The sequence below is a fragment of the Cervus canadensis genome, chromosome 17, assembly GCF_019320065.1.
Source record: "Cervus canadensis isolate Bull #8, Minnesota chromosome 17, ASM1932006v1, whole genome shotgun sequence".
Classification (NCBI taxonomy): domain Eukaryota; kingdom Metazoa; phylum Chordata; class Mammalia; order Artiodactyla; family Cervidae; genus Cervus; species Cervus canadensis.
This window is the reverse complement of record NC_057402.1, coordinates 12390222-12404524: the sequence shown is the minus strand read 5'-3', so window position 1 is coordinate 12404524 and position 14303 is coordinate 12390222. Positions and strand designations below refer to the sequence as shown.

At 45.5% G+C, this 14303-nt stretch overlaps 2 protein-coding genes and 1 pseudogene across 3 annotated transcripts in view; 2 read left to right on the top strand and 1 right to left on the bottom strand.

Annotated features, from left to right (window-relative positions):
- RIN3 (Ras and Rab interactor 3) overlaps nt 1-14303 on the top strand; it is a 133081-nt gene that overhangs the window by 17987 nt on the left and 100791 nt on the right. The window lies entirely within an intron of this gene.
- On the top strand, nt 1439-2175 carry LOC122454835 (nascent polypeptide-associated complex subunit alpha). Its single transcript, XM_043489469.1, has one exon. The coding sequence runs from the start codon at nt 1527-1529 to the stop codon at nt 2172-2174; it is 648 nt and encodes a 215-aa protein (XP_043345404.1). The 5' UTR covers nt 1439-1526; the 3' UTR covers nt 2175.
- LOC122419821 lies at nt 8432-8550 on the bottom strand (annotated as a pseudogene).

Below are 14303 nucleotides of genomic sequence, written 5' to 3'. Positions count from 1 at the left end.
AAGGTCACGGTGGGACTTGTGGGCTGCCACGTGGCGGGGGCGATTCCGGAGGGAGGGAGGCCGGCAGGGGCCAAGGACGGGCCTTCCCAGAGCTGACGGGCCTCCTGTTGTCCAAACCTGGCCCACATGGGGAGGGGAAGACAGCAGAAGGGAGGTGGGTGAGGACCTCGGGAGCTCTGTAGGGACGAGCCTGGGGAGGCCTGGGCTGGGATCCATGTGCAAAAGGGACCTTGACCTACAGCCAGCCATGGGGGCATGGGCAACTCCTGAGAGAAGGGGGCCTTAAACACTGGAACAGATGACCGAAGACATGGTCTTCCTGAAGAACTTTCCAAATTGGCTAATGGTCATAACATTGACATGTGTTGCATTGTCTTTTTTTTTTTTTTAATCTTCTTTCTTTCTAATTAAAAACAAATCCCACACATAGTATATGAATTCACACACACTGGAAAGATTTAAACAGTAGAAAAGTCTAGGCCCACATTGTCCAGTACATTAGCCACCAGCCTCATGTATCTGTTTTACAAATTAAATTAATTAAAGTGAAGTAACAGTTGCACTGGCCATAGAGCAAATGCTCCAAAGCCATGGGCAGCTGATGGCAACTGCACTGGATGGTGCAGACATGGGACGTTTCCATCACTGCATTCAGTTCTTTCAGGCAGCACTGGCTGGACCATGAACAGGGGAAATCCTGCCAGCTAAAAAATAAGTTCTGGAATCAATTTGGTTCCTTTGGACCTGTTTTATGTATTTAACTATGTCTGGGTATCCACCTTTCCCAGACGCAAGTCTGTCTGGCCTGCCTGGATCCTTGGCCCTATAAGTATGACTGTAGCCTGCCAGGCTCCTGTATCCACGGAGTTCTCCAGGCAAGAATAGTGGAGTGGGTTGCTGTTTCCTGCTCCAAGGGATCTTCCTCGCCCAGGGATCAAACCCAGGTCTCCTGCATTGCAGGCAGATTCTTTACCATTTGAGCTACCTGTTGGACTCATGAGAATGATATTTTGCATATTTTTCCAAAAGAGGAAACTGAGACTCAGAGAGGTAAGGGACAGATTGGAACACGTTGGTTTTCTAGGCACAGAGGCCCTTTTCTTCCCTCGGTGGGTCCGGGGTAGCTGAGGGGCAACCAGGCCAGGTCTCTGATGATCTTTTCAAATCCCTGCCCATTTCACTCAGTTGTATGTGAAGGAGAGACCCTGCTGGGCACATCGATCTTCCGGGAAGTCTTTCCCCTGGCCATCTTTTCTTCCATTTTGTTTCCTCTGAAATGTTGGTCCATTGTTTTCTGATTTTCATAGTAATACACACTCAGTGTAAAAATTTGGAATGTGCAAAAAGAGTGTCCAGAAGGAAACAGAAATCAGTCAATCCCAGGATTAAGAACCACTCATGGGACCCGGAATTAGATCCTGGCCCCGCCCCCTCCGCCAGGCTTCGCTCTGCAACAGGCGTGGGTCACGCTCTCGCTCGCTCGCTCTCTTTCTGCCGCCATCTTGGTTCCGCGTTCCCCGCACAAAATGCCCGGTGAAGCCACAGAAACCGTCCCTGCTACAGAGCAGGAGTTGCCACAGCCCCAGGCTGAGACAGGGTCTGGAACAGAATCTGATAGTGATGAATCAGTCCCAGAGCTTGAAGAGCAGGATTCTACACAGGCAACCACACAGCAAGCTCAGCTGGCAGCGGCAGCTGAAATCGATGAAGAACCAGTCAGTAAAGCAAAACAGAGCCGGAGTGAAAAGAAGGCACGGAAGGCTATGTCCAAACTGGGCCTTCGACAGGTTACAGGGGTTACTAGAGTCACTATCCGGAAATCTAAGAATATCCTTTTTGTCATCACAAAACCAGATGTGTACAAGAGCCCAGCTTCAGATACCTACATTGTTTTTGGGGAAGCCAAGATTGAGGATTTATCTCAGCAAGCACAGTTAGCAGCTGCTGAGAAATTCAAAGTTCAAGGTGAAGCTGTCTCAAACATCCAAGAAAACACACAGACTCCAACTGTACAAGAGGAGAGTGAAGAGGAAGAGGTTGATGAAACAGGTGTGGAAGTTAAGGACATAGAATTGGTCATGTCACAAGCAAACGTGTCTAGAGCAAAGGCAGTCCGAGCCCTGAAGAACAACAGCAATGACATTGTAAACGCTATTATGGAATTAACAATGTAACCATCTGAAAAGAGGACCTTTTTTTGGTGTTTCAAAAGAGTAACTGCAGCTGGGTTTGAAATTTGTACTGTTTCTATCATTAATAAAGTTATGGCTTCTTGTTGGATGAAAAAAAAAAAAAAAAGAACCACTCATGGACCAGTTTATATTCCCAGAGGCAGAGCAGGAGCATTCCTCCACGTCCCCGGTCCTTGATCATGTAGGTCTGCCTCATGACAGCTGTTCTCACAGGCTCCTGAAGTTTTAATTCCAGATTCTCTGATTCCTCTGCTCTTGAGAAGCTTTTCAGATGCTCACTGGCCATTTGGATGGCCTCTGTGTTAAGTGCCAGCTCAAGCCTCTTGCCTATTTTTTTATTTGTCTTGTTTTTTCCTTATCAATGTGTAGAAGTTCTATGTATAATCTAGTTCTGAGCACTTGGTGTTACAAGTATCTTCTCCCACACAGGGCATAAATTTCACTCTCTTAATGGTATCTTGATAAACAGAAAGTCTTCATTTTTATTTTATTTTTTTTTTAAAGTCTTCATTTTAATGCAGTCAAATTTAAATTTTTATTTAAGGTTGAGGGGTGTGTGTGAATGTGTGTTTGTGTGTGCTCTGTTTAAGAAGTCTCTCTTCCATCAGATTATGAAAGTATTCTTTATTTTCCTCTAGGGGCTTTTTTTTTGTTTGTTTTGCTTTTTACATTTTATCAGAACAGAGTCTTCCTGGAACTGATTTTTTGTATAAGCTGTGAAGAATGGATCATGTTTATTTTTTTCCCATGCAGATAGCTACTTGTCTCAGCACATTTTGTTGCGAAGTTTGTCCTTTCCTCGGTGTTCTACTGTGACCATATGTACCTCAAGTGACTGTGTTGGGGATCTGTTTCTGGACTTGTCTAGTCCACTGACCTATGTGCCAGTCCCTGCCCCAGTACCATACCTTCTTCATCACTGTAGCTCTGTCATAAGTCTTGATTTCCAGCAGCCCAAATTCTACCCCCTTCTTCAAGTGTGTCTTGGATGTTCTTGGCACTTTTCACAGAACACTTTCAGGGTTCTAATTGGAATTGCACCGATTCGTTCAATCAGTTTGCATAGGATTCATACCTTGAGAGTGTTAAGTCTTCAGCTCTGTTGATGAGATCTGCCTTTCATCTCCTCCTTGTATTGTATGTTTATAACATTTAATAATCTTACATTGTGAATAGGAGTCTAGAGGGATTTCGCAGAGTGGTTAAGAATACAGACTCTGAGATGGCCAGAGTTCCAATCTCAGCGCTGCCACTTTCCGTAGGTTCAGTGAGTTGCTTAACTTCTCTATGTCTCAGTTTCCCCCTCTGTAAAATGGGAGCAATACCCAGAGTTATCTCGTAGGGTTGTTTGAAAAAGTCAACTTAGTTAATATATGCGAAGCAGTTAGAGCAATGCCTGGCACAGAAATCTCTGGAAACATTATTAATTTATGTTTGAGTAGGTAAAACATTTGCAGGATTCAAAATAAAAATACATTTTTAAAAAGTCATGATTTTTTAAAATGGTTTAGGATTTAACTGGTTTAAGATTGAAAGGATATCTTTATAGAGGTTAATGCCACAGACTGCATCAAGGCTCTTTCTGCACTATTTCAGTATTTTCATGTTTCTTGATTGAAAAAAAAATGCAATGAAATGGTCTTCCCACCTTTGTCCCCCATGTGCCTGTTCCCACCCCTGCCCCACCAGTTATTAGTTTCTGGTGTGTTCCTTCAGAGTGACTTTTTGCAAATACAAATAAGCTTTTTTTTTTTTTTCCAACAAGAGAGCACAGTCTAGACACTCTTCTGTACTTTGCTTTTATCACTTAACCACATATCCTGAAAACCTTTCCATGTCAGTATGCAGAGAGCTTCCTTTTTCTTTTTCTTTTTTTTAAGTTGCATAGTATTTACAGAGGCCTTGTGTTCATTGATTTGTTGCTGTTGCTTAGTCAATAGGTCCTGTGTCCAACTCTTGCGACCCCATGGACTGTAGGCCACCAGCTCCTCTGTCCATCGGATTTTCCAGGCAAGAATACTGGAGTGGGTTGCCATTTCCTTCTCCAGGGGATCTTCCTGACCCAGGGATTGAACCCGCATCTCCTGCATTGGCAGGCAGATTCTTTACCACTGAGCCACCCGAGAAGGCACGGTTCTCTAGATCTGCATGTACGGAACTCGGCTCAGTTTCACATCTGAAACCCCGTTAATTAGAACTTTTTTTTTTCAAAGTTCCAAACTGCTTTGATCATTTTTCAGATGGGTGATATAGTCCCATGGTTGAATTCCAAAAGCTGCAAAAGGATGTACGGTAGGTGAAGTGCCCCTTGAGAGACAACATCAGAGCATCTTTTGAAAAAATAATTTTGTTTATTTACTTTTGATTGTCCTGGGTCTTTGTTGATGCATGGCTTTTCTCTAGTTGTAGCAAGTGGGGGCTGCTCTCTAGCTGCAGCGTGCAGGTTTCTCATTGCAGTGGCTTCTCCTGTTTCGGAGCACGGGCTCTAGGTATTCGGTCTTCAGTAGTTGTGGCTCTCAGGCTCCAGAGCACAGGCTCAGTAGTGGTGGTGCACAGGCTTCGTTTCTCCGAGACCTGTGAGATCTTCCTGGACCAGGGATGGAGCCCATCTCTTGCATTGGCAGGTGGACTCTTTACCACTGAGCCACGAGGAAAGTCTGGCATCAGAGCACCTTAACGTGCCCGTATCACAGAGGTGCACGGGGCCTGTCCATTGCCCTTGGTGACCTGGGTTCTTGTACCCACTGCTTCCAGCTTCAATCTCAGCCAGGAAGTTGGTACTCCAAATTCTGTCTTCTCCAGTAACCACTTCCATGTTCAGTGAAATTTCCCAGGGGTTTTTAAGGGTGGGGGGAAGGGAGGGACTGTCAGTGATCTTTCCCTGTGTGTGGCTATTATTGTAAGTCTTATTGTGATAAGTCTTCTAGACATCTATGGTGTTGGTCCATAGTAGATGCTCAATAAATTACTGAATGAATGAATGTATGATAATAACCTCAATGAATGTTTGCTGTATGCCAGGCACTATTCTCAACACTGTCCTCAACAATTCCATAAGTAATGCTTATGTTTCCCATTTTTTTAATTTTTATTTTTTTTATGTTTCCCATTTTAATTGTGAGGAAATTGAGACAGAATTGTTTGGTCATGTGCCGAGGCCACCATGCTGGGATTCCAACCCAGGCTGTCTGGTTCCCAAACCCATGCTTAAACTGCTAGTGGACATACCCCTCAAGGCCTAATCGCACATAGCACTGGGGTCAGAATGGGTACCATCACCTATAAGCCGGGTTCTGACGGCAGTGGGCAGTCCTAGCCTAGGCTGGGATGGGGGGAGGGGAGGTCAGCAGGATGAGCAGGCTGAGTCATGTCAGGCTGGGTTCAAGGGTCTGGCTGGGTTATGGAAAGGGGCCGGGACCCGTGAGCCAAAGGTTACAGAGAGAGGATGGAGGAGCTCTCCCCCAGCTCTGGGAAGGCTGTGGGCATCAGGCAGGCAGCCCGGGAGGCAGGGCTGGGAGCCAGGTGGTACTTGATACATACCGGGCGGCAGAGGCCTGCAGCGCACAGGTGTGGAAAGTTTGAAGGCCGTGGACCCGCTCGACCCCTTGATGTGGGCTGTGACGTGCGAGCTAAGACAGCCAGACCTGTTCTCAGCACTTCCGGGGCCCGGAAGACTTGCTTGAGCTGACTTCCCCTCGGCGAGGCTGTGGGCAGGGGCCCTCCAAGTCCGGTCCCAGCTTCCCGGGGGGCGCCCACTGAGGGTCGGGGGCTTAAGCTGCACCCCACGCCCCACCTCATCTCAGAAGGCCTTTTGGTCCCGGTGAGGAGACACCTAGGGAGCTGTCTCACAACAGGATCCCAGGCACCATTCTTGGAGCCTCAGTGACTGTGGGAATCCACCGGGGCCTCATGCAGTTATCTGGCCCATGGAACCAGGCTGGAAGCATTGGTTGAGCATTTGCAGATTATATACATGTGAGCGATGCTGATTCTGCGACTGGCTGCCTCTCTTTCTTCTCCATGTGACTCCAAAGGCTGGGCCAGAGGTGGAGCCAGGCGGCAGCTGTGGCTCAGCTTCCACAGGTCCAGGAAAAAGCATTTGGTGGAGTGGAAGCCACGGAGAAGCTGGCCTGGCTGCCTACCTTCTCTCAGACTGTCTGCTGGGCCGGAGCCAGCCTGGCTTGGCAGAGAGACTTCAGATGGTATGAGCTAGGGGTCGGGTGAGTCGCAGAATCACGGAATGCATAGTGCTAGAAGGAACCGCAGACTTTGGTCTCGTCCACGCTCAGACAATGCATAGCCCAGTACCCAGCCCATGGCTGACAACACTAGGCGATCCCAGCAGACTTTCTCTGCCGAGACTTTAGCATAACAGTCTGGGCAGCTGCTGCCCATCAACTGGAGTTCACAGGGAAATTCAACCTACTTGCCATTCCAAATCTACAGCAGTCTTCTCATTTTACTGAAGAAGCCGCTGAGCCTGGAGACGGGAAGTGAGTGGCCAAAGGTCTCGGGGTGAACAACACAACCAGACCATGATCTCTTGAGTCTGAGCTGTGTCATTTCCTTTGAGTTGTACCCATTACCCTGATGAAAACAGTATCTGCATGAAATTACTCATCTCCTAAGCTCTTTATTTCCCTTTATCTCCACATTGTGATCCCAAGCTCAGAATTCAAAAATTTTGCCCATAGTTCCCCAAGAATGTTGTATACGTAGCTTCAGAAAAGCTGAGCTGTTTTAGGTCATGTTAACAGGAGTAGACTGTCTAGATTGAGAGAGGTGATGGTCACGCTCCTTTATGAGCTGCTCAGGACACACCTGGGAAGTTATTTCCTAGCTTGAGACTCTACATTTCAGAGGTAGAAAGACAGAAGGATACGCAGCACGCTCAGGGGGATAAAAACAGTACAATGAAGGGGTTCAAAACCACTCCATAATTTATGGTCAATTGATTTTCAACATGGTTGCAAAGAAAATTCGATGGGGAAAGAATAGTCTTTACAATAGATGCTGCTGGGACAACAGGATATCCAAATGCAAAAGGAGGAGGTTGGACCCTGTCTCACATCATATTCAAAAATTAATTCAAAATGAAACAAAGACCTAAGTGTAAAAGGTCTCAGAAGAAGACAGGGGTAAATCTTCATGATCTTGAATTAGGTGTTGGTTTCTTAGCTATGACACCAAAAGTACAAGCAACCAAATAGAAAATAGGTAAATTGGATCTCACCAAAATTAAAAACTTTTGTGTTTCAAAGGACACCTTCATCTTTTCATCAGGAAAGTTAAAAAAGACAACCCACAGAATGGGAGAAAATATTTGCAAATCGAACACCTTATAAGACACTTAAATATAGGATATATAAAGAACTTACAACTCAATAATAAAAAGATAATCTAATTCTAGAACAGGCAAAGAATCTGAAAAAAACATTTTTCTAGAGAATATCTACAAATCATCAATAATTAAGATTCTCAGCGTAGTTTTACATCAGAGAAATGTAAATCAAAATCACAATGAGACATTCATTCTGAACTTTTGTGACGATCGTCTCATGATGTAAGTTAGCCAGATCATTATCCTGTACACCTTACACTTATACAATGATGTATGTCAGTTATACTGCAGTAAAACTGGAAGAAAGAAACACAATGAAATACAACTTTAAACCCACTAGGATGGCTATAACAAAAAAGATAGCTAATAATGGGACTTCCCTGGTGGTCCAGTGCCTAAGACTCTGCGCTTCCAATTCAGGGGCCCTGGGTTCAATCACTGGTCAGGAAACTAGATCCCGTATGCCACAATTAAGAGTTCTCACACTGCACTAAAGATCCTACATGCCTCAACGAAGAGCGAAGATTCCACATGCCACAATGAAGATCCAATGCAGCCAAATAAATAAATAATAAATATTTCAAAATGATAATAACAAGTGTTGATAAGAATGTGGAGAAATTGGGACCCCCCCCCACATTGTCAGTGGATTGTAAATTCTTTAGCCATTTTGGAAAAACAGTCTGGCAGTTCTTCACATGCTAAATACAGAGTAACCATGAAAGTCGAGTGACTCTTTGTGGCCCCATGGACTATATAGTCCATGGAATTCTCCAGGCCAGAATACTGGAGTGGGTAGCTGTTCCTTTCTCCAGGGATCTTCCCAACCCAGGGATCGAACCCAGGTCTCCCACATTGCAGGCGGATCCTTTACCAACTGAGCCACCAGGGAAGCCCAAGCCAACAGCACCCAGTATTCCCAGGAGTTCTCCCATCCAAGTACTAACCAGGCCTGACCCTGCTTAGCTTCCGAGATCAAATGAGATCCAGCGCATTCAGGGTGGTATGGCTGTAGACAGAGTTACCATATGACCCAGCAATTCTAATCTTAGGTATATACCCAAGAGAATTGAAAACAATGTCTATACAAAAACTCATATGTGAATATCAGCAGCATTATTCATAATGGCCAGAAAGTGGAAGAACCCAAATATCCATCAACTAATAGGGCCAGTACAATGTGCTATGTCCATACAATGCAATACTATTTGGCACTAAAAAGAAATGAAGCACTGGAGCTTTCCTGGTGACTCAGTGGTAAAGAATCCACCTGAAAAAATAAAGAGAATCCACCTGCCAATCCAAGAGACATGGGTTTGATCCTTGGGCCGAGAAGATCCCACATGCCATGGAGCAACTCAGCCTGTGTGCCGCAATTACTGAGCCTGTGCTCTAGAGCCCAGGAGCTGCAACTACGGAGCCCACGTGCCCTAGAACCCATGCTCCACACCAAAAGAAGCCCTCACACCACAACTAGAGAGTAGCCCCCACTAGCTGCAACAAGAGAAGAGTCCACACAGCAGTGAAGACTCAGCGTAGCCAAAAATAGATAAATAATTTTTAAAAAAGAAAGAAATGAAGTGCTGATGCATTATGTAAGTTGTGACAGTGTGAACGTGAAAGTGCTAGTGACTCTTTGCGACCCCATGGACTGTAGCCCACCAGGCTCTTCTGTCCATGGAATTCTCCAGGCAAGAATACTGGAGTGGGTTGCCATGACTTTCTCCAGGGCATCTTCCCCATCAGGGATCGAACCTGAGTTTCCGGCATTGCAGGCAGATTCTTTACTGTCTGAGCCACTAGGGAAGCCTGGGTGAACTTTAAAAACATTATGTCAAGTGAAAGAAACTAAATATAAAAGACCACACACTGTACGATTCTGTATGGGGAATATCAGAAGGCAAGCCTATAAAGACAGAAAATGGTTTAGTGGTTGACACCGGCTGGGGCATTAGGAGGAAATGGGGAATGACAGTTAATGAGGACGGATTCCTTGTTGGGATGGTGAAAATGTCCTAAAATGAATTGCAGTGATAGTTGCATGATTCTGTGATTGTATTAAAAACTATTTCAGTGTACACCTTAAAATATTACTAGAAAACAAAACACTTCATATGCAAATTCATGGAGACTGTGTGTAAACCAATGTGTGGCTCAGTGTCAGACACAGGGGAAAAGCTGGTAAATGTTACCTGTGGATACCATAAGGAGAGGGGATGCTGATCAACCTAGAGAAGAGCTGACCCTAGAGAATCAGGGGAGGAGTTGTGCTGGTCTTCTCTGCATAGTTGAAGGGCTGCGTGGGGATGAGGCGTGTTGTCCCTGTGGCCTTATAAGGGGTAGAAAAAGAAGAGGAAGGATTCAGAGGAACAGATTTCATCCCAATAGAAATTGAGGACTGCTTCTCAGAATGACTTGCCCAGTGAAGTAGTGAGCTCCCTGTCATTAGAGGTCTTCAAACAGATACAGCTACATATTGGGATGGTACAGAGGACTCCAGTGTCAGGGGAACCTCTGAGATAGAGGACAGCTGATGGCTTACAAAGTCTTGTTCAATATTCAGAAATTTTATGCTAGTTGTTAAATCATCGATACCTTCTTATTAGCAGTGGTGGGAATACTTACAGCCATGGCAATCCTCATTCACTACACACCAGGACTTTTTTTTTTTGTCACGGACATGTGCTTAGCAGCACATCACTGATCCAAGCCAACTGCTCCAACAGGTCTTTTGGAGTGCTTGTTACTCCGCAGAACGTGGGTCCGCTCTCCCACGTGCAGCAAGGCCAATCTACTGACCCCAGGTTGTAGTGAAGGAAAGTCCAACATTTACTTCAGGTGGCAAGCAAACTGCATGAGCAGCTAATGCTCAAAAGGACGACCCAAAGTTCCCAGTGGCTTTCAGGGAGAGGTTTTTAAGGCAATATTTGTGTTGAGAACAGCAGCTCAGGGACTTTCTTCTGATTGGCTGGTGGTGAGGCAACAGGGTGATGTTTTGGGAATGAATCTCCGTCATCAACCTGGTTCCTGCCAGTCTGGAGTCTCTGTGCTTATGATCAGCATGTAGTGACCATCCTTTACCTGGGTGGCTGATCTTAGTTTCCGCAGACAACTCAAAGATATGCATCAGATTGTTCTGTGTATCCCTTAAGGAGGGACTAGGACACTTTTTTTTTATCACTGAACTGTTAAGTTGTCATTGCGTTTCTTGATTGACTGCTTTCCCTTTGTTTCTGCATTCCCTCACTTCCCTAAGTCCTGACTGCTTAAGTCTGCTCTTTGGAACTCAGGGAAGGCTAGGAGATCAAAGCCTTTTTCTACAAACAAGAAACCGGGGACAACGAGGGGCTTTTGTACCCAGGAAGGCCCCAAAGTGTCCTTCTCAGTTTCACTTCCCCCTTTTCTCAATCCTGAGGGGAACAGGGGCAGACAAGAAAAGGAATAAAGTTTTGGATAGAGAGGTTAATCATAAACTCATCAGGGAAGCTCAGTTCCCAGGGGCCTTGGTTTCATGCTCATCCATCCACAAAGTTCCTAGATTCCCCTCCTTCACCAGCGGGTTCGCCTTCTCTGCCCAAGGATTTGATGAGCCTTGGCTTCTTCCATGAACTGTCTTGAGCTCTTCATCTCATCTGGGAGTTACCACTTAAGTGTCCCCTGTGGCTGGGTTCTTCCATACCCTGTCCCATGACCTTTGAGGCAAGTGGTGTAGATGAAAGAATTAATCAATAAGTGATTTTGGGGCTTCCCTGGTGGCTCAGCAGTAAAGAATCCACCTGCCAGTGCAGGGGACTCGGGTTCAATCCCTGGTCCACATGCTGCAGGACAACTAAGCCCGTGGACCACAACTCCTGAGCCCACATGCCTAGAGACTGTGCTCTGCAATGAGAGAAACCTCTGCAGTGAGAAGCCTGAACACTGCAACAAAGAGTAGACCCAGTGCAGCCAGAAATAAATACATCTTTTAAAAATATAGTTGATCTAGAAAGAAATGAAAATTTTTATTTGAGCCAACCTGAGCATTATAATCTAGGAGACCATCTTTCAGAAAGCTCTGAGAATTGTTCCACCCTTTTAGAGGTCAGAGCCCAGCTATGTAAGTTTTTGAGACGAAGGGCCATACCTAAGTTATTGACAGGTTACACAGTCCAGATCTACACTACAAAGTGTGTAGTGGGTCATGGGTCATCGTGGCCCCTTACAAGATTAAAGAAGGAATGTTATCACCTAGGGAGGTCTGCTTAATGCGGTTGCACAACACACCCTAAAGGGGAGGAAGGAGGTACAAACTGGCAAGGAAAAATTTTATGTTTAAATTTTCTCATCTCGGGCTTCCCTGGTGGCTCACTGGTAAAGAATCTGCCTGCCAATGCTGGGGACACAGCTTTGATCCCTGGTCTGGGAAGATCCCACATGCCTCCGAGCAACTAAGCCCATTTGTCACAACTGCTGAGCTCACGTGCCACAACTCCAGAGCATAATGAGAAACTCATGCATCCCAGCTATTAATAGAGAGTAGCCCCCACTCGCTGCAACTAGAGAAAACTCAGTGCAGCAACGAAGACCAAAAATAAATAGATTGGGTTGTTTTCAATTTCCTCATCTTGCCCTAAAATATGAATTTTAATTTCATCAGTGGCCTAGTCTCCCTGTTTACAGTGGGGGACACTGAGCCCAGGGTGGGTGTTTGTTCATAGCACCGGGGCCTCGGAAGGAGTTCTCCTGGCTCCAGATACCTGCCGCCCGTCTTGCATGTTCCTGTTGGCATCTTCACCTGTAGTCAGAACTCCAAGCTGTCACTCACTCTGGCATCAGCTGCTGCTCCTTGGCCCAAGGCTTGTGGCTGCCACAGTGCGGAGACACAGCCCCAGTGACCTTCTCTGGCTTCTGCTCTGCTGACGCAGCTCTCAGGAGATTTTCCTTAAAGTCCCCCAGGGCCTGATTCTTTGGATGGACTCATCTCGATTACCTTTCAACACAGGCCCTCAGGCTCCAGAACTTTCTGAAAAATGCCAAGAAAAACAAACAATGGGGGTCATCCCAGAGGAACTGGCCTGGCAGAAGGGACAGGCCTTAGGTGGTTTTGTTGCAGAGAAGAACCAGTTCTGACTCCATGTTGGAACTGTTTCTTTGACTTGCTTTTCATTGCTTTTGTTATGTGCATGCTCAGTCACTTCAGTCATGTCCGACTCTTTACAACCCCATGGACTGTAGCCCGCCAGGCTCCTCTGTCCATGGGATTCTCCAGGCAGGAATACTGGAGTGGGTTGCCACGCCCTCCTTGAGGGAATCTTCCCAACTCAGGGATCAAACCCGAGTCTCTTTTGTCTTTTGCATTGACATGCAGGGTCTTTACCCCAGCACCACCATTATAACTATACATAATGGCCTGCCTCAGAGGACCCTGCCCCTCTGCTTGACTGTTGGACTGTATGTGTATAAGTCACTCAGTTGTGTCTGACTCTTTGTGACTCCGTGGACTATAGCCTGCCAGGCTCCTCTGCCCGTGGAATTTTCCAGGCAAGAATACTGGAGTGGGCTGCCATTCCCTTCTCCAGGGGATATTCCTGACTCAGGGATGGAACCCCAGTCTCCTGCATTGCAGGTGGATTCTTTACTATCTGAGTCACCAAGCAATTGTGGGAATAATTGTTAGCCTTTGTTCAGCTATTAGGAAGATAATCTCACCCTACCTATCTGTGAATGGCTGTAGGAAAGATTAACACACCCCTTCCACATGCTAGCCCATTCCCCGAGATGTTTTTTAAGACTGATGGCCCTTTGTATTAATACTTCACTTCCTCAATGCTTCTCCCTCTCTATTCTGCCTTTTAACTTACTTCCTCACCAGTTCTCTCTGGTTCTGTAAAAGAAGCTGGCATCCAGACCCCGACAAATGGTTATTTTAAGACATTAGTCTGCCATCTTCTTGGTCAGCCGGCTTTCTGATTAAAGGCATATTCCTTGTCTCAACACCTCGATTCATCGGCCTGTTGTGCAGCAAGCAGAGTGAGTTTGGACTCAGTAACATCCTAAGACCCCCGCTCTACAATGCCTGGGCTTGTGGCATGTTCTGGAGGACCTTGGGAGAAGGTGCATGTTTCTGACATTTTAAAAATAAATAAATCATTACAGAACTGGCCAAAGCCTCCTTCACACAGTTCCCAGATCCCATTTTCTTCCAGCTCCTCAGAGGTCACCATTGTCCTGGATTTGGTGTGCCTGTGTATTTACAAAAAACATAGAACTGTTGTGTACACTTTTACACTTTATATAAGTGTTTTCATACCTTCTGTAATTTGCTTATTTCATTCAACGTTGGGATTTTGGTTTGTTTGATTTTAAAACTTCTTAACTTTTTCTTTTAAAATAACTTCAGACTCCCAGAAAAGTTACTGGAGTAGTACAGTGAATTCCTGTATTACAGTCTTCAGTCAGATTTATCAGTTATGAACATTTTATCACAACTGTTGGTTTTCTCTTCTTCACTTTTTCTGAATGGTGTGAGAGTAAGTTACAGGCATTGTGCTTCTTTACTTGCATATATGTCTGTGAATGTTTCCCAAACATGGCCATTCTCTTACATAACCTCAGCACAAGGATCAATATCAGGAAATTAACATCAGTGCAACTGACAGAATTTTGAGATTTCACCCAATAGCAATTGGTTCCTAACTTTTAGCAGCTGTGTGATAGTCCAGGGTGGAAGAATCACAACTTATTTATCATTTTCTCATGGATGGACATTGGTTGGTCCCATTTCCTCTCAC